Source organism: Leuciscus leuciscus (assembly GCF_965113295.1).
Source record: "Leuciscus leuciscus genome assembly, chromosome: 11".
NCBI lineage: Eukaryota > Metazoa > Chordata > Actinopteri > Cypriniformes > Leuciscidae > Leuciscus > Leuciscus leuciscus.
Window position 1 is genome coordinate 24,427,454 of NC_138735.1, and position 18,378 is coordinate 24,445,831.

At 37.9% G+C, this 18,378-nt stretch overlaps 1 protein-coding gene across 1 annotated transcript in view; it reads left to right on the forward strand.

The window, feature by feature from the left end:
• Positions 1–18,378, forward strand: part of abca4a (ATP-binding cassette, sub-family A (ABC1), member 4a) — a 50,332-nt gene that overhangs the window by 5,173 nt on the left and 26,781 nt on the right. The window contains exons 7-20 of the mRNA XM_082183286.1: positions 3,507–3,704; positions 5,498–5,587; positions 7,095–7,335; positions 7,437–7,576; positions 9,239–9,355; positions 9,718–9,915; positions 12,597–12,802; positions 13,044–13,220; positions 14,151–14,373; positions 15,394–15,615; positions 15,715–15,919; positions 15,996–16,076; positions 16,288–16,521; positions 18,200–18,377. Coding sequence (XP_082039412.1) covers positions 3,507–3,704; positions 5,498–5,587; positions 7,095–7,335; positions 7,437–7,576; positions 9,239–9,355; positions 9,718–9,915; positions 12,597–12,802; positions 13,044–13,220; positions 14,151–14,373; positions 15,394–15,615; positions 15,715–15,919; positions 15,996–16,076; positions 16,288–16,521; positions 18,200–18,377 — 2,510 coding nt within the window. The remainder of the gene's footprint in view (positions 1–3,506; positions 3,705–5,497; positions 5,588–7,094; positions 7,336–7,436; positions 7,577–9,238; positions 9,356–9,717; positions 9,916–12,596; positions 12,803–13,043; positions 13,221–14,150; positions 14,374–15,393; positions 15,616–15,714; positions 15,920–15,995; positions 16,077–16,287; positions 16,522–18,199; position 18,378) is intronic.

Here is an 18,378-nt window from a genome sequence, read left to right on the forward strand (position 1 = left end):
TAAAAATTATCCGTTTACTGCCTACAATATGAAAATAGTCATTTTAATCTGTAACTGCCAGAATATCATTGCATCTATTTACATTACAGCTAAGAGTTCAGCTTGAAGCCTCCAAAACTCACTAACCCGAACCGTTCTTTTTTGTGATTGTCTAATTTAATCGTGAATGATACGCAGATTGATTTCGCCGCAGAGACAAAAATTCATCTACTTTCTCTGCTGCTTTGTTGGTGGACTTGAATGTCTCTGTTTGAGACTGAGAGAATCTTGGCCGGTTCTCAAGTGCCCGTTTGTTCAGCATCAGACTGCATGTTTGGGTTTCTCAGCTCTCTGTACAGACCTTTTGTGATGTATATATTTGTCATCCCAGGGCCCTGTGAGTAATCAGACCCCCAACCTATGGCAGAACGTCTCTGGCTGAACCTCGCCCCCATGTTACCCTGCCCCAAGATTCTTTGTGGGTTTATTTTCCAGTGAGAACAAAGCACCGATGATGATTTGCACGAGACCCTGTCTCCTTTGATCTTGAGGGCAGCGATGTGGACAAAGAGAAGAGCAGGTCTAGAGGAAGTGATTGCATGAACACAAGAACATCAGGGTCCGAGTCACTTTCATATGGAAATTTAAGGGAGAGGAATGCAAGGCATTTTGAAGGCTTTCTCAGAGGTGCTGCCAGTCAGCCAGCAGGGGCGTACGGAAGAAGATGGAATGTCCTGGTTGGATAAGTCTATAGCTACCAATGAAATAGAGAAAGAGAGAGGAAGCTGGTTAGAGAGGATGCATGAAGCTGGAGGTTTTCCAGTTGGGTTTTTTTGCACACTGGTTCTGAGCCATAGCTTGCATCTATATGTATGTTTCATCCAAGTGTGTAGCCCATTGTTGAGGCAAAGACACACAAGTGCAGCGTACGAAATCGCGTACTGTCTGAGTAGGTACTACATTTGAATGTGAATTTACTTCGTCAACGTTAAAAAATATACAGAATGAAACTGGTATTATGAATGAAATTTGGACAGACTACATCCGCCATTTTGTTTCTGTCATGTGACCTACCAGCGTCAGTTACGTTGTTCCACTTCCATTCATAAATCCTCTCCCACAGCCTCATGGGATTGTAAAGTGTCCATCAAATGCACACTTCAGAATCTCGGCCGAAGTCATTCGGGTATTATTCGCCTACTGTTTTTCGAATACCGTATTTTGCGCACTATAAGGCGCACTTAAAAGCCTTTAATTTTTTTTAAAAACGACAGTGCGCCTTATAATCCGCAGCGCCTTATATATGGATCTGGCGCCTTATATTAATGTCTGTAAAACAACCGCTGACTTAAACCTTTTGTTTATACTTTCGCCTGGCACCGGAGCGCGAGCCTCCGCTGACTGCGTGCGCACCTCCCCAAACAGACGAGGCATTTATACTTGACGCAACTGTTTTGTTTTAGACTGAACACCAGACCATACAACTGATTTAGACGCGCAAACTGGGTGCCGGTGTGATGAGATGTACTTATATCCGTCTGCTCGGGCAGATTCGGCTCAAAGTCGTGCATCTTCGGATGCGGAGGCGCGCGCGCTGTCACAATGACGTCATTTTGCCGCGCGCGCGCCTCCTCATCCGAAGATGCACGACTGGGAGCCGAATCTGCCCGAGCAGACGGATATTAGTTTTTTATTACCTTCGCGCTCATGCGGACGCGTCAAGGTTTTACAGCTCAGCCACATGTTTTTTTATATTTTTTTGCAAGTGGTAGATCTTGGTTTACATTTGGATTTTGGATGTGATCTTAGGCTTGAAAAGGTTGGTGACCACTGCATAACGCAAACCCAGTCAAACGTTTGACTGCAGTATCTTCTATTCTATGCGCCTTATAATCCGGTGCGCCCTATATATGAAAACAGTTCTAAAATAGGCCATTCATTGAAGGTGCGCCTTATAATCCGGTGCGCCTTATAGTGCGGAAAATACGGTATATGTATTCAGACATACTACTCTTGTGGCGTACTGTTTTTCGCATACTATGTAGGGAAGTATTCGATTTCCAAAGTTGTTTATAATGTCTGAATATTTTTGTTAGCTGCTTGTACATACTGTGGATACTGTAAGTCACCATTGTTTTTGCCCCTGATTGTTTCATGATAAAAGATGCAGACATAAAACAAATTCAAAGTAAGAAGGGAAACAAGTACGAAGGAGATGGTTGCACTGCTTAATATTTTTGTGGAAACTGTGATACTTTTTTTAAGGATTCTTTGATGAATAGAAAGTGCATCGACAGAATTTATTTGAAATAAATATTTTGTAGCACTATATTGTAAATGTATTTACTGATCAATTGATCAATTTAATGCATCTTAAATAAAAACATTAATTTCTTTAAAAAAACTCCTGTTCCCAAACCTTTGAACAGTATAATTTTATTTTTAATCAAATTATTTACAATATGTCACATACAGTATATCAAATATGTGATGTCTATATTTTACACACATACAGATAATGTAAAAGCATAAGGATTAATTAAACATACATGGTGTACTATTATATATGTCATGCCATATAAATAGCAGATGTTGTATTGTTTAATGGTAGCAGGCAGCAACACCTCAGAAGTGTTTCTTGTGATTGAAGCCGATGGTTAAAGCTGTTCCAGGATGTCTAGGATGTTAATGATTTCCTCCAATTTTGTTGCCATCCTCTTTTGTGCCCCTTCCTTGAGTTGAAATGCTATTCCATGGGGAGGCTGGTGGTGTTTCTTAATAGATGTTGGATGAAGGTTGAGTACAGGTTGAGTTTGGCTGACTATCTGCATGTGTGTATGTTGTTTTGACTTTTAACCTGTGCATGTTGTACACTATGAGAGGAAAATTAGCACATTAGCTAATTAGCATTTTCAAACCTAATGGTAAAACACATGGGGTCTTTTGTTGCTCATGCATTTTTATGTCTTTCAAATGTTTACCATTTTGTTTTCTGTCATCATACATTGATCAGTACTGTGAATTGTGCTAATTTAGATAGCATTAGCTAGATAATAACATACCGTTGGCCTATATGAGTGATCTGTGTGTACTCAAAGCATTCATTAAAAATGTATTAAAATGATAAATAAACCAGTATTTTTTCATAGAAATAGTATGTATTTGTGTCACATATAATGCTAATGCTAATATGTCTTTATAGTGGGTGCAGAGAATGTTAGCATAGCAACTTTAGTTAGTAAAAATCTCAACCTAACTAAAAAAAATTGCATTGATGTCTCTTTTTCAGTGTTATGCTAAAGCAACACTACTACAACATTGCTGCAACAAAACTGATTTGTTATGTTGCGGTTTTGATACTGATACATGACAGATAGTTTTAGAGATCACTCTAACTATCTATTTTTATCTATTTCCAGAAACATTTTACTACTGCTGAATGTTTAAGTCCAGCTCAGCTAACATAGCATTAACTGCCCTCATTTCCTAATCTTTTCATTCTGTTTTTCACTGTCTGTCTCTCTCAGTTTGCATATGGAGTTCCTGATCTCCATCTGAAGGACATCGCCTGCAGTCAGACTCTTCTTGAGCGTTTCCTTATTTTCCCGAGCCGTTGGGGCCTGTATACTGTGCGCAATGCCATGTGTATTCTCACATCACAGCGTCTTCAGACCATTGAGGACAAATTCTATGCTAACCTCGACTTCTTCAAACTTTTCCGCTTGGTCAGTCTACTCATACACTCAGTAAAATCACTAATATCATCTGTAAATGTTGGAAATGGGTTTGGGTGTAGAGGAAGTGCTGACACAGATAGGTATGCCAACTATGAGGGAAGTCAAATCAGCTCATGTTTTGGGTGGAAGCAACAAATAATTATGGTTCAGAATGTAGTATATACACCAAAAAGACCAGCTTAAAGCGATAGTCCACCCCAAAATTGAATTCTGTCATCATTTGCTTACCCTTGTCTTTCCAAACCTGTATGACTTTTTTTCTTCTTCTGTGGAATACAAAAGAAGATATTTTAAGGAATGTTTTTAACGTTCCTGACAGTTCAATTTATTTTATTTTATTTTTCCAGTCATTTGTAAGTGAAATTGATAGCTCTTAAATTTTTGTAGAGTTAGTAACCCCACACACCCTTCCTGGTTGTTCTTGGTAGTTTATGGTTTCTAAATGAGCGTGGGGAGAGGACAGCGGGGCGTTAGCCTGAGTCACCCGATCAGTGTTAGTGAAGGGAACCGACTTGGCCTATTTCACTAATTAGATTACAGTCAACACACCTCTGCTGGACTAAACGCTATGAGAGCTTTAAATAATAATACTGATAGACTGTACTAAAGACTACTTTATCCAAGCTTCCCCCTCTGAACAGATACATAAATACATTAATGTTTATTCATTTGCTAGACACTTTTATCCAAAGCCACTCATGTGTTGTTAGCATCACGTTACACTTGAACACTGCAAGTATAATGACTGTAATTGTCAGTCATATGCAAACACTGATGGCTGGATCCATATGAACATGTTATAAGTCACTTTTAGCATTAGAGATAGATTGAGAGGCTGATAGGAAGAAGGATGTCTCATATTTGAAGTTGCTCCTGTGACACACACACATGGCATTTCCTGAACTTGGTCCCATCTGTTCCATTGTAAAGTACCTTGGATACTGTAGAAGAAAGATTGTTTCTGGAAGTGTTACATCTCGGAAGACAGGATGTGAGCTATACACGCATTTCCCAAACCCTGCTTTGCTACTTCAGCTAAAATGATTTGGACACTGTTTAAAATGTTAATTTCATTTTATACATAGATTTTATACATAAATGTAACTGAAACCAGTGTTGTTATTGTTAATTATTACTAAAACTGAAACCATAAAAACATTTTCATTACTTAAAATAAAAATGAAATGAAAATATAATTAATTTCAGGTAGTTGCCAAGGCAGCTTTTCTCTTTTTCGTTTAAGTTGAAGAACTAAATAATTAGAACTAAATAAACTAAAAACTAAAACTTAATAAAAAAACTATATAGACACATACATTAAAAATAAAAATGACAAAAATACAACAAATTATAAAAAATTTTAAAATACATTTAAATCTAATAAATTTTTTTTTGCAAAAACTATAATAGTATATCAATGATTCTAAAATAACTGACAGATTTTTTTTTTTCTTATTACTATTTATGTATTGCTTGTATTCACTTACTTTTTGTGTCACATTTGTGCCAGACTCTAATTTGCGCTGCTCTTGGTAGATTACTTTGGTCATTATGGAAATGATCCGGCTGCGTCTGTGTTCTTTAATTTGCACGTCGTCAGTAGATCAAGCACATAACTTTCCACTCTCATTTACGCTTTTTTGGTATTGCGTTCTCATGCTAATTTGCCCTGTTTAGTAAATCTGGCCCATGAACTGTTAATGTATTGAATGCACTGTACATCTATTCATCTATGCCATCTAACTTGATGGTCTCATTTCCTTCTCTTCTCTCATTCCCAGCTTCCTCTAGTTCTTGATAACTACTCCAATGGACTGGACCTTCACTTCTGGGCCCGACTTCTGCCTGCCGTGTCTGAGAAGCTGAGAGCGGTGCGTAATGGACCTCAGGGCCCTACAAAAGTTCAACTGTATTTTTAGCGATCAGGAAATCGCGATTTCCTCTGCGTGACTTTTTACGCAAGCATACGGATATGGAGATATCATTGGTGTGTGTGCGGAAAGCTAATTTCAGCCACTGCTCAGTCAGATTCATTATAAATAAGGTTGAGGTTCACATGTGGTTAGTTGACAGTTGAGGGCGTTTTATACCCTGCTGAAAAGGGGGAAACGCAGCACGGATGTTATACGTCAATGTCTGCTGGTTAAAGTGTGTCAGTGTGCCTGCAACTCTACAAGTCAGGGACTTCCTGTCGGTGGGGCCGCTCTTTTGTCTGTCGCCCGGCTAACGGGGATCCTGACGCCAATTACTAATTTTCCGAATTCCTTTTTCATCATGTTCTCCACGCCACTGGGCCAGATGTACCAAGAACAACATAATGAAAAAATCCAGGAATTTACTGTCTCGATTTTTTCCAAAAAATATCCCTTTTTATTAGCTTGTGAGGAAACAAATGTGTTTTACAGAACTTGCTGGCTTTTGTTTGAAGGAGTTTGTATGAATCAATGGACTGCTGTTATCTGACATCCTCTAGACGCTGTTTTTTCTCTCTCTTCACCTGCCGTAGTACTGTGGACCCCAGAGGCTCAGATTATCTGTCCTGTGTCTGTAGGCTTTGATGTGTTTGAGTTTAGGATAATGGACTTTCCCACCCAGAGGGATTTTAGTTTGGTGCCAAAAGATTTGGTTTGCCTTCTGACTCCATGACAGATATGAAATTCTTACTCCTTACTTTGTTGAAAGATGTGCAGATTACGGTGATTTCGGCACAAACCTCATCAGAAATATTTTAGTACAATTAATTATTTATTATTGTTCTGTAAGTTGGAAGTAGTTAAATCCACAGGATCCCCAATCTGGACATTGAAATCACACATACGGAACATGAATTATATTGCACTGAATACAAAAATTTGACTTTTAACCAACTGAAATTAAATGAAATGTTCTCCATGTTCTAAGTTAGACAACCAGAAAGTATCCAAATACTTTTAAGCATAATTTGTAACTGTCCAATTTTGTGCCAAAGGTTTTTATGAAACGTTTTGCTTGAAAAGTGAGCTTGTGCTTTAAAACAGAAATATAGAATATAAAACATTTTGGTTTGGTATTTGATATTATAAGTAACGCAATGACATTCATACATTAAATGTGACTTAAAGGTATAGCGGAGGATCTTTCCAAATTTTAGATAAGCCCTCTCCACTTTTTGAAAACGTTGATTGATTCACCAGAATGATTGACAATTAGGAGGACCAATAGTTTAGACTACCCACCAGGAAGTAAAACATCCTCTGCTATACCTTTAACTGTCTGAATGCTTTTTTGGAGCCACTGTATTCTAAAAACATTGATTGTTTTTTTTAGTTTTTTAGCTATAAAAAAATGCAACTCAATATTTAATACAAATAAAAAACTCCTATACCCCTTTTTCAACAGCTGTTTGACAGAACTAGCTCTAAAGACCTCCTGCAAGTGGTCTCTCTATTGCTTCAGTCCCATGAGACTCCATCTTTCAGCCAACTCATGGCCGCCACCTCCAGCTTGTTCTGTGGCTACACTGAAGGGGCCTTCTCCAGGGTCACCTCCTTCAACTGGTACGAGGATAACAACTACAAAGCCTTTTTGGGCATCAACAGCACAAGGGGAGAGGGGAAGTACAGCTACGATCACACGGCCAGTGAGTACTGTACTTTACACAGACTTTAGTTTAGACTGATGAAGAGGAAACGAGGAGAAGAGAATGTTCTCGTGTTTCTCATAACTCCATATCTCTTTCAGCTCCGTTCTGTAATGACCTCATGAAGGATTTGGAGTCCAATCCGGTCACAAGGATTGTGTGGAGTTCAGTCAAGCCTTTCCTGATGGGCAAAATTCTGTATGCTCCTGATTCCCCTGCTGTCAGACAGATCATTAAAAATGTAAGAGAAATAGCTCTTCTTTGACTGTACACACACCTGGAACAACAGTAGATGAGTGTATTAATGCAACAGCTAATCTTGCTCCGGGCCTGTCAGATAAATCACCACATTGCTGCAGACATGTCAGTGGGTTAAGCCAGAGGGGAAATGATGGGCTGACTGATGGGCAGGACAGAGGCTACGTGTTTTTTAGGAACACTTCAGGACATATGACCAGCTGACTGGCTTTTGCTCCCTCATATTCTTATGTAAGCTGGACTGCAGGTTTTTTCGGCATGGGTGCTTTGTAAATGAGTTTCCTCTCTTTCCACATATAGCATACCCTTAGCATTCCTGTACCTCAAAAAGTCAAGAATGGCATTAGCAACTAATATACCTTAAATGACATGTAAGTTGCTTCAAATAGGTTCACTGTAAAAATATATTGTTGGTCTAACTTAAAAAACTAAGTTACCTGGTTGCCTTAAAATTTTGAGTTAATTGAAATAAAAAAATTGAGTTAATACAACAAAGAGATTGGTTTAATAAATAGAAACTCAAAATATTATGTTATCTGAACCACATTAATTATCTAAGTTGATTTGACAAATGGTTAAAAGATGTGATAACAAATCATGAAAATATTTTTTTACAGTGTTGTTTTTATACATCTGGCATCTGAAAGTCTAATAGACTGGCAAATGCATAAAAACGACTACTTGTCCAACTTTTTTGTTTGAACATAGTAACTGTCTTCTGGGAAACATGTAAGGTTACACTTTATTTTGAAAGTCCACTTTAGACATTCTACTGACCATAAGTAACTTTGCAACATGTCAACTAACTCTCAATAATTTTCAACTAAATGTGAACTAACTCTTATTAGAGTATTAATTGACTGTTAGGTTAGGGTTGGGGTTAGTAGAATAAGTTGACATGTACTTGCAAAGTGACTTATAGTCAGTTGAATGTCGGTTGTGGGACCATCAAAATAGTGTTACTAGATATTAACCAAAAAGACTACTAATACCTAATGACTAATATGACATGTAGTCAAAACCAAAGAATGTGCAGGACCTGGAGGATCGTTCTGAACTTTAGTTTGAGTTTAACTGCTCAGGACAAACAAGGGTCTCATGGACAACATCACAGAACATGATAACAAACCATCTTGGTAATAACAACACAGTGTTAAGATTCAAGGGTATGTAAACTATTGAACTGGTTCATTTGTGTAAATGCAGGTCTTTGTGAATTTTTCCTTGGTGCCTCTCAAATTGGAAATGTGGAAGCAAAAAAAACAAAGAATTTGAGTGAAGGAGGGAGGTAAGGTTTTGCCCCTGGAGAGAGCTCCGTTGCAGGACAGGCTTAGGTGGGGACATGCTTGCCCTGGGCAATGGGCCATGGCTTTGGTCCCATCAGATCAGCTTTAGAAAGCTTCAGTTTCTCTGTTTATGCAGTAGGGCTTTCAGTGGGACTGTGTATACTGCTCCTGGTGGGAATTCAGTCATTCTGTGGTCAAACGCTAAGCAGACGACCAATTGCCACCACTTGAGTATTGTCCTGTCTTTGTGACTGTGCCATTGAATGCTAAACAAACTGATTATTTAATTTGTGCTTACTTACTTTTATTTGAATGCATCTAACCTTTGTAAGTTTGTGTGTTTGTGTGTGTTTACCCAGGCAAACACTACCTTTGAGGAGTTAGAAAGACTTAGGAACATAGGTCGGGCCTGGGAGGAGGTGGGCCCTCAGGTGTGGAACTTCTTTCAGGATGGAATACAGATGAACATGCTTCGGGTAAGCTCGGTTTCTTAAACATTCTTTGAAAACATTCTTAGACATTCTTACACCAATACATGAGAGTTCCTTTCATTTTTAGCACAGTATTTCAAGTGTGAACGTGATTTCACCAATTAGAACGTTTTCCTGGATTAACATCCTTGTTGCTTTCCAATAAACCAATCAGATTTAAGAGATAGGTTTAGAGTTAATGTTAAGTTTAGGCTTACAACAATTGGGTTAGGGGCTTCTACACCAATCTCATTCGCCTATCACCTCTATAGGAATATCGTTCCAGGATGTCTTACTTGGCAAAATCACGGCAACCATATTTCATGCAAGTTTTCAGTTCCATAATATTGTTGTGCCTTATATCTCAGGACTCCATTAGAAACCCCACAGTGATGGATTATATCAACAAAGGCCTCCAGGATACTCCGTTTACTGGCCAACACATCCTCAACTTCCTGCACAATGGTCATGAGGAGGATCGAGCCCAGGACATGCCTGACTTTGACTGGCGAAACATCTTTAACCTGACTGACCAAGTTATTCGCCTCGTAAACAGATACGGAGAGGTATCAAATACTAGCAACAAGAATACTACTCATACTAATCATTGTATGGTAAACAATGAAATGAAAAATGTGCTGTACTGCTGAGTGGAGTTGAGTTCTGTGTCCTACAATGCACTGACCTTCCATTTTCAGTATGATGAACTAGTTTTTATTTATTTATTTTAACAAAACTGGATCTAAAATGCAGAAAGGTTTTTGAAATGTTGCATACTGCATTCTATTTTGCATATACAGTATATATATATACATCAAAAGTTTGGGATATTTTTTGTTTTATTGGGATACTTATTATAATGGGATAGTTGTTTTCTTATGAAAATGCTTGAACAGCATTTATTTAAAAAAGAAATTTTTTGTAAAAATGTATTTAAAAAAAGTGTCTTTATCAGTTAAAAGTGTCTTTGCTGAAAAAAAGTTAGTTTCTTTCCAAATTTTGAATGGAATAAATAGTATGCTATGCAGTATACAACATATACAGGGCAGTCTGCAGTATGGTCATATTCCTTTTTTAATACACAGCCGTTGAAATTCAAAATATCTTTTTTATAACACTGTTAGTTCTTTTATTGGTGATAAGCTAGAATTTCTAAGTTCACTCGTGATTTAGAATTTCAGTGTAGATAAAGAGACCCAGATCTGCTCAGAAGCAGGAGGGTGAAAACCAAGTGGTCACTCTCAGCCGGCTCTGCCTCTGATGTCAAGCAGAACAAAGAAAACCGTTTGATTTCTCACTGAGAGTTTGCCAGTGTGGAAGAGCTCTTTAGTGGTAGAGTTCAATGCTGAATGCCTTCAATACAAATCAGGGTGAGCTTAAAGCAGCCTGTGCCAGGGAGAGCAAGACCTCTGCTATCTAAACCATGTGTCTTTTAGTTTTTGTCTGTCTTAGCTAGCAACACTTGAGGAGTGACAGACAAACCCAACGAATGAGTCCGATTCGATACAGCTGTCACTCTACTCGACTTACACAAAGAGAAAGCGCAGGCCAGTTTACTGCAGTGCATACCGGCCACATGGAGAACAATGTCTCCAAGATCTCTAATAGACTCCCACCATCTTATACCAAGCTGAAAACAAATCAGCAAACAATTCAATTAAACTGAAGACTCATTGAATGAGTCTTTTTGGATACTTTTTGAATTTTGATACAGATCTAATACAGTGGAACGACTTGATCTGATTCAGTTTGACAGTCCGGCATTCAATGGCATCACATTCATTTAAAAATGTCTTTAATTTGACATAAAAATTTGAAATTTTACATTATTTACATTATTTCTTTTTAATATGTTGATTTTCATATTTTCTGTTACGGCACCTGTAATACTATTTACTATTTTATATATAGAAAATAGTAAGTAGTATGTATATATATGTATATATATATATTTATATTCATACACAAAGTGAGTATACACCCCTTACATTTCAGCAACCATTTTAGTATATCTGCTCAAGGGACAATGAAACTTGGATATATTTTAGAGTAGTCGATGTGCTGCTTGTTTAGCAGTATATATTTACTGTCCTCTGAAAATAACTCAACATACAGCCATTATTGTCAAAATAGCTGGCAACAAAAGTGAGTACACCCTGAGTGAACATGTCAAAACTGTGTCCAAAGTGTCAATATTTAGTGTGAGCACCATTGTTATCTAGCACTGCCGTAATCCTCCTGGGCATGGAGTTCACCAGAGCTGCACAGGTTGTTGCTGGGATCCACATAATAACATCACGTAGCTGCTGGCTGTTAGACACGTGGCGCTTCTCCACCTTCGGCTTGAGGATTCCCCACAGGTGCTTAATAGGGGTCAGGTCTGGAGACATACTTCACCTTCACCTTCAGCATTCTTCAAGGCCGTTGTCATCTTGGCGGTGTGTTTGGGGTCATTATCATGCCGTTCAGCCCAGTTTCTGAAGAGAGGGCATCATGTTCTGCTTCAGAATGTCACAGTATGTGTTGGAATCCATGTTTCCTCAATGAAGCGCAGCTCCCTAGTACCAGCAGCACTCATGCAGCCCCAGACCATGATGCTACCACCACCTTACTTAACTGTAGGCAAGACATAATTTTCTTGGTACTCCAGGGCGTCGCCACACATGCTGGACACCATCTGAGCCAAACAAGTTTATCTTAGTCTCATCAGACCACAAGACATGGTTCCAGTAATTCATGCTCTTGGACAGGTTGTCTTCAGCAAACTGGGGGCTTTCTTATGAGCCAACTTCAGAAGAGGCTTCCTTCTGGGACGACGGCCATGCAAACCGACTTGCAGTGTGCGGTGTATGGTCTGAGCATATATATATATATATATGTATATATGCTACTTACTTTTTTCTTTATTTAGGTTCTTTATAAGGATCATGTGACACTGAAGACTGTGTCTGTAATGGCTGATGAAAATTCAGCTTTGCATCACAGAAATAAATTATTTTATTTTAAATTGAAACAATATTTCACAATATTACAGTTTTTTGTTTTTTTCTATATTTTTGATCAAATAAATGCAAGCTTGATGAGCATAAGAGACTTCTTTTAAAAACATTAAAAATAGTAATGTTTTCAAACTTTTGACCAGTACTACATATTACACGTTTCAGCATACGTATACGGTATACCTATGATATGATAAAGTAGAAATGAGGTGAAATTATATACTTAGATACTCCCCATCTATTTACAGTGTCTTGTCCTGGACAAGTTCTCCGGCATTTCTGATGAGGACCAGCTGACCCATCGAGCGCTGGACCTTCTAGGGGAGAGCAAGTTCTGGGCAGGGCTGGTATTTATTGACATGTACTCCTGGACCACCAAGATGCCCCCTCATGTCAAATTCAAAATCCGTATGGACATTGATGTCGTAGAGCGCACCAACAAGATCAAAGACAGGTCTGTCTGTACACTCTCGGAAAAAAACATGCAAATACTGTACCTTTAAGGGTACAACAGCTTGTCACTGGGGCAGCACCCTTTAAAGGACAACTTTGTACCTTATTTACCCGTAAAAGTTGAAATATTAACATTAAAATGCAGATTTTAGGGGTAGATAAAGTACAAAGTTGTCCTTTTAAGAGTACTGCCCCAGTCATTCCTCAAATCTTGATTTTCGTTGCATTTATTCTATGATCAGATACTGGGATCCAGGGCCAAGGGCTGATCCAATGGATGATCTGCGTTATATATGGGGAGGATTTGCATACTTGCAGGACATGATAGAACATGGGATAATAAAGAGCCACACTGGGAAGGAATGGCCGTTAGGAGTCTACCTGCAGCAGATGCCCTATCCCTGCTATGTGGATGACCTGTGAGTATCACACTCAGTATTTTTAACATTTATGCATGATATTTCTAGACCTATTTCTATCTGCTAATATTAGAGATGTAATTGATCATATTTTATTTTGTTTATTGGATATTTAATTGTGCATGCTCATCTTCACATTTAGATTAACTTTGCGTCATGCAACACTCGCTTTAAAAACATTAATCCATAAAGCCTATTGTATCATAAAAATCCCCTTCAGGTCGTGGTATACATGTATTTTTGCTGTGAAATCTTTACTGATTTTTTTTATATTTATATTGTTATAAGACGTTACTGGACTGAAGGTTTACTTGGTTATTAGAAAAATCATGTTAAAGTATCAAATATGATACAACATTTATCTGTACATCTCTCAATCATTATTGTATTGCATTGCATTATATGTTTTGACCCCCACAATAAAAACTACAGAGCTTTGATCATAAAACTAAGCATTTAAATATCATCTTACTAAGACATATTGTTGAAATATATAGTGACGCCTGATATTTATATGCATTTTATGTAAGTAGTCTGCTATACTGTTATAAAGATCTCAATGATTTACTTTATAAGCTATCAGAATTTCATCTTACTTCAACTGCACATTATTTTTGCTCACTTTGGGCCTCTGAATAAAATGTTTCAACCTTGAGCATAATCTCTAATATCATATATGAGCCATTAAAGCCTGGTGTATCAAATATGATACTCCGCAAAAACATATGCAGTTATGTACCCGTGTTATTTTTTTACATATATTTAGACAAAATAGTTCAATTTTAATTAAGTATCCAATTTATCGATTATAATCCGTAACATGAAAATGATTAATGGCTTACTTGTATCTGAATTTTAATATTGTTGCATATCGTCAGTCTTCTCCTCCGATCAATAATCTATCTTCCTCTTCTCTCTGACGACACACAGCTTCATGCTGACTCTGAACCGCTGCTTTCCGATCTTCATGGTATTGGCCTGGGTCTACTCTGTCTCTATGACGGTGAAGAGCATCGTGCTGGAGAAGGAGATGAGGTTGAAAGAGACTCTGAAGGCCATGGGCGTCACTAACCGTGTGCTCTGGTGCACATGGTTCATCGACACATTCTTCATGATGGCGTCCAGCACAGCCCTGCTTACTCTTATTATCATGGTGAGAGATGGTGTCCAAAACACTCCTGATATCAGCAAGCAAGGCCAGCTAAGACCAGTAAAGTTGTTTCTTCTTCAGTAGAATAGTGGTTAAAGATCTGGTCAGAACCAAGGTTGTTGGTTCCATTTCCCAAAGGTGATCCATGACTTTCAAAAAAGGGTGCTGTCCCTGTAAAATATAATTTTTTTGCTTTATTTATTTTTTATATAAATGTATTATTTAGGTTGCTTTCAACTAAAGTGTGAGCAAAATTCACAAGTTAGTTTTTTCTGTTTTCAGATTTAATCTTTTTACTGACATCTTGTGGCTACCATCATAAGAGGCATTTGAATATGTACTATTTAGACTAGTTTAAAAAAATGTGTATATATATATATATATATATATATACATACATATATATATATATATATATATATATGTGTGTGTGTGTGTGTGTATATATGTTTGTATATATATATATATATATATATATATATATATATATATATATATATGTGTATATATGTTTGTATATATATATATAGGAATAAATTAATATTTTTATTCAGCGAGGAAACAATAAATTTATCAAAAGTGATAGTAAAAACATTTGTAGTATTACAAATACTGATTCTATTCATCAAAACAATCCTGGGGGGAAAAAGTATCACGGACCACAATTCTTTTTACTATTTTCAATTGATAATAATATTAAATGTTTCTTGAGCATCAAGTCAGCATATTAGGATCATGTGACACTGAAGACTGGAGTAATGATGCTGAAAATTCAGCTTTTCCATCACAAGAATAAATTACACTTTAAATATATGAAAACTCTTATTTTAAATTGTAATAACATTCCACAATATTACTGTTTTTACTATATTGTAAAAAATAAATCAATAAATGCAGCCTTGGTGAGTGTAGAGAGCTTTCAAAACATGACAAAATCTTACCGACCCTAAAACCTTTGAGCCGTATTGTACAACCAAATGTATGTTGTAAAGAATATAAAAGCTCATCTTTGTTTTCTCACAGGGAGGAAAAGTGCTGAACTATAGCAATCCCATCATTCTCTTCCTATTCCTGCTCACTTTCACCACGGCAACCATCATGCAGTGCTTCCTCATGAGCGTGTTTTTCAACAAGGCGAACTTGGCGGCAGCCTGCAGTGGAATCATTTACTTCACTCTTTACCTGCCTCATATAGTTTGCTTCGCCTGGCAGGACCGCATTACCAAGGATATGAAAATCATGGCGGTATGTTGCATGATAAAACTACTGAATGGAACAAATTCAGAACGGAAAAGCAACTTAAATGTGATGTTCTGATTTTAAGATTGTTATATTGTGTGTCAGAGCCTGATGTCCCAGGTGGCGTTCGGCTTTGGGACGGAGTACCTGTCTCGTTACGAGGAGCAGGGTCTCGGCCTGCAGTGGGATAACATCCAGACCAGCCTTCTGGAGGGGGACGAGTTCTCCTTTCTCACCTCGATTATCATGATGGCATTAGATACGGTCCTTTATGGCATTCTCGCATGGTACCTCGATAATGTCTTCCCAGGTAAAATATATTCAGGTTGGTTTGATAATAAAAAGCCTATCAGAGGATTATAAGTGACAAATCTGTATATCATCAGGGCAGTATGGTATTGGTCGGCCTTGTTACTTCCCAATCCAGCCTTCTTATTGGTTGAACCGACCTGAGCCTCTAAAACAAGGTGAGTGTCTTTATAGCTTATTATAATAATAATAATAATACATTTGATTTATTTGGCGCCTTTCTGGACACTCAAGGTCGCCTTAAGTGGTAATAATAATAATAATAATACATTTTATTTATTTGGCGCCTTTCTGGACACTCAAGGTCGCCTTAAGTCGCCATAAGTGGTTTCCTCAGCTTTTTATGAACACGTAATCTCTTTTACACAGTTCCTGGAAAGTCAGCAGTGGAGAAACCTGCTTTTGATAATCTGGTGAACAACACTAATGACCAGGCCAAGAACCACAATGATGACCAGGCCGAGAACCACATATCACCTGAAAAACCTCCGGAGCAGCCAGGGTCCTGCAAACATGGAGATATACGGGATAAACTAGAGAAAGAACCAAAGAGCCCTGATGAAGAGGAGACGACCAATCACAGCATGAGCACAGACTCATCAGGTGTGGGAGAAAAAACTGCTTAAACCAGTCTAAGGTGGTTTGCTGGTCTTATCTGGTCCCTCAGGTCTAGTTTACCAGGTTTGGAGACGTTTTAGTCAGTTAATACATATGACCTGACCAGGTTTACCTAGCTGAACATCAGTGGCTGGTTGCAGACTAGTCATACAATTTAGTCATCTAATTATTTTCTTTTGGACTGGTTGAAACTTTTTTTTTTATGTACTGTAAGTTACAGAAAAAAGTAGATTGCTGTGAATGTGAACCTGAAAAGTAGCTGCTAGTTGGGCTGACTAGTTCTTAACACACACTGCGTCCGAAATCGAATAATTCCCTACTATTTAGCATGCGAAAAACAGTGCGCCAAAAGAGTACTTTGCCCGAATACATAGTATTTGAAAAACAGTTGGCAAAAAGTACCCGAATGAGTACTTCCGGTGAGATACTGAAGTGCACACTCGATGGACACTTTACAAGAGAGGATTTATGAATCACAGTGAAGCAAAACAACTGATGCTGGAAGATCACATGACAGTAACAACATGGCGGCTGTAGTACGTCCAGTTTTCATTCAACTACCCATATTCATACATAGAACGTACTTTTTTAACGGTCTCGAAGTAAGTTCAAATTCAAATATACGCAATTTCAGACACACCGAAAGTCTTAATTTAGTGCTATGTTTATGTACCTTGCCCCAGTTTAGCCAGGCTAGCTTGGTTTGAATCCGCATGGAACTGCTGAATTACTAATTCTTTTACCTGTAAATTCTGACAGATACATTGTGGTTCCAGTGGGCTTTATTATCTATCAGGGGAAACCTTTCATTCTCTACAGTATTTTGTGAAAGAACCTATTACAACAAACAGGAAGGTGGTGTTTCTTTTCTTACCCCTGGAAAAGATCCCATCAGATGTATTCAAAGACCTAACCAGGCTTATCTGCTTGACTAGAGCGCAGGCATCCAGCAGGTTTTTTTGGCTTTGAACTGATGGAGCCCCATGGGAGTAATTACTGCAGTCTTAGCTTCGCTGGCTTTATCCATCAGCACTTGCCAGCGCTCTGTCTTAAGTTCAAGCGCACTGTATAAGGTGGCGCCAGGCATGTGTGCACACACATGTACACTAGTATAATCGCACACGATGCACAAACACATCTCTGTCCGTGCCCTTTGTGGGAACCCGGTGGCCTTGCGTCTGTTTGCTTGGCTGGCAGGTTGGAATGCTGGTTTCTGTGTTTGTATTATTGCCGGTTAATGTATATTAGAGTCGTTAGAGATGTTTATTTCATCATTGTGACAATGACATTCCTTTCGTCTCACGTATATATACACCTTTTCCTAACAAAATGTTTACCATGGTAGCCATGGTTTCAAACTAAATAATAATTACTTCCTGGTTTTATGCCCATTTTATATACTGTATACACACACATAATTAAACTATATTATAGATTAATAATTAATTTGATTGTTTTTTTATTTTATATTTGACCCCAAAGATTTGATTAAAATCAGAATAATTCCAAGTATAACTTTAAGAACTTTTAAGCGAATATTTGTAATATCTATACACAATTATGTCCCTTTAGACACCACATAATTGTATTTTATAAGGATCTGAAGTGTTTCTGTATAATAAATGTCTAATATCTTAATCACCTTCCAATCTCTTATCTCCAGGAAGGCACTTTTTCGAGCCCGAACCATCCGGTTTGGTGGTTGGAGTGTGTGTGGAGAACCTCTATAAGGTGTTCAGTGGCGGCTCTAGACCTGCTGTGGACGGTCTGAGTATCACCTTCTACGAGGGTCAGATCACTGCTTTCCTTGGACACAACGGTGCAGGAAAAACCACTACCATG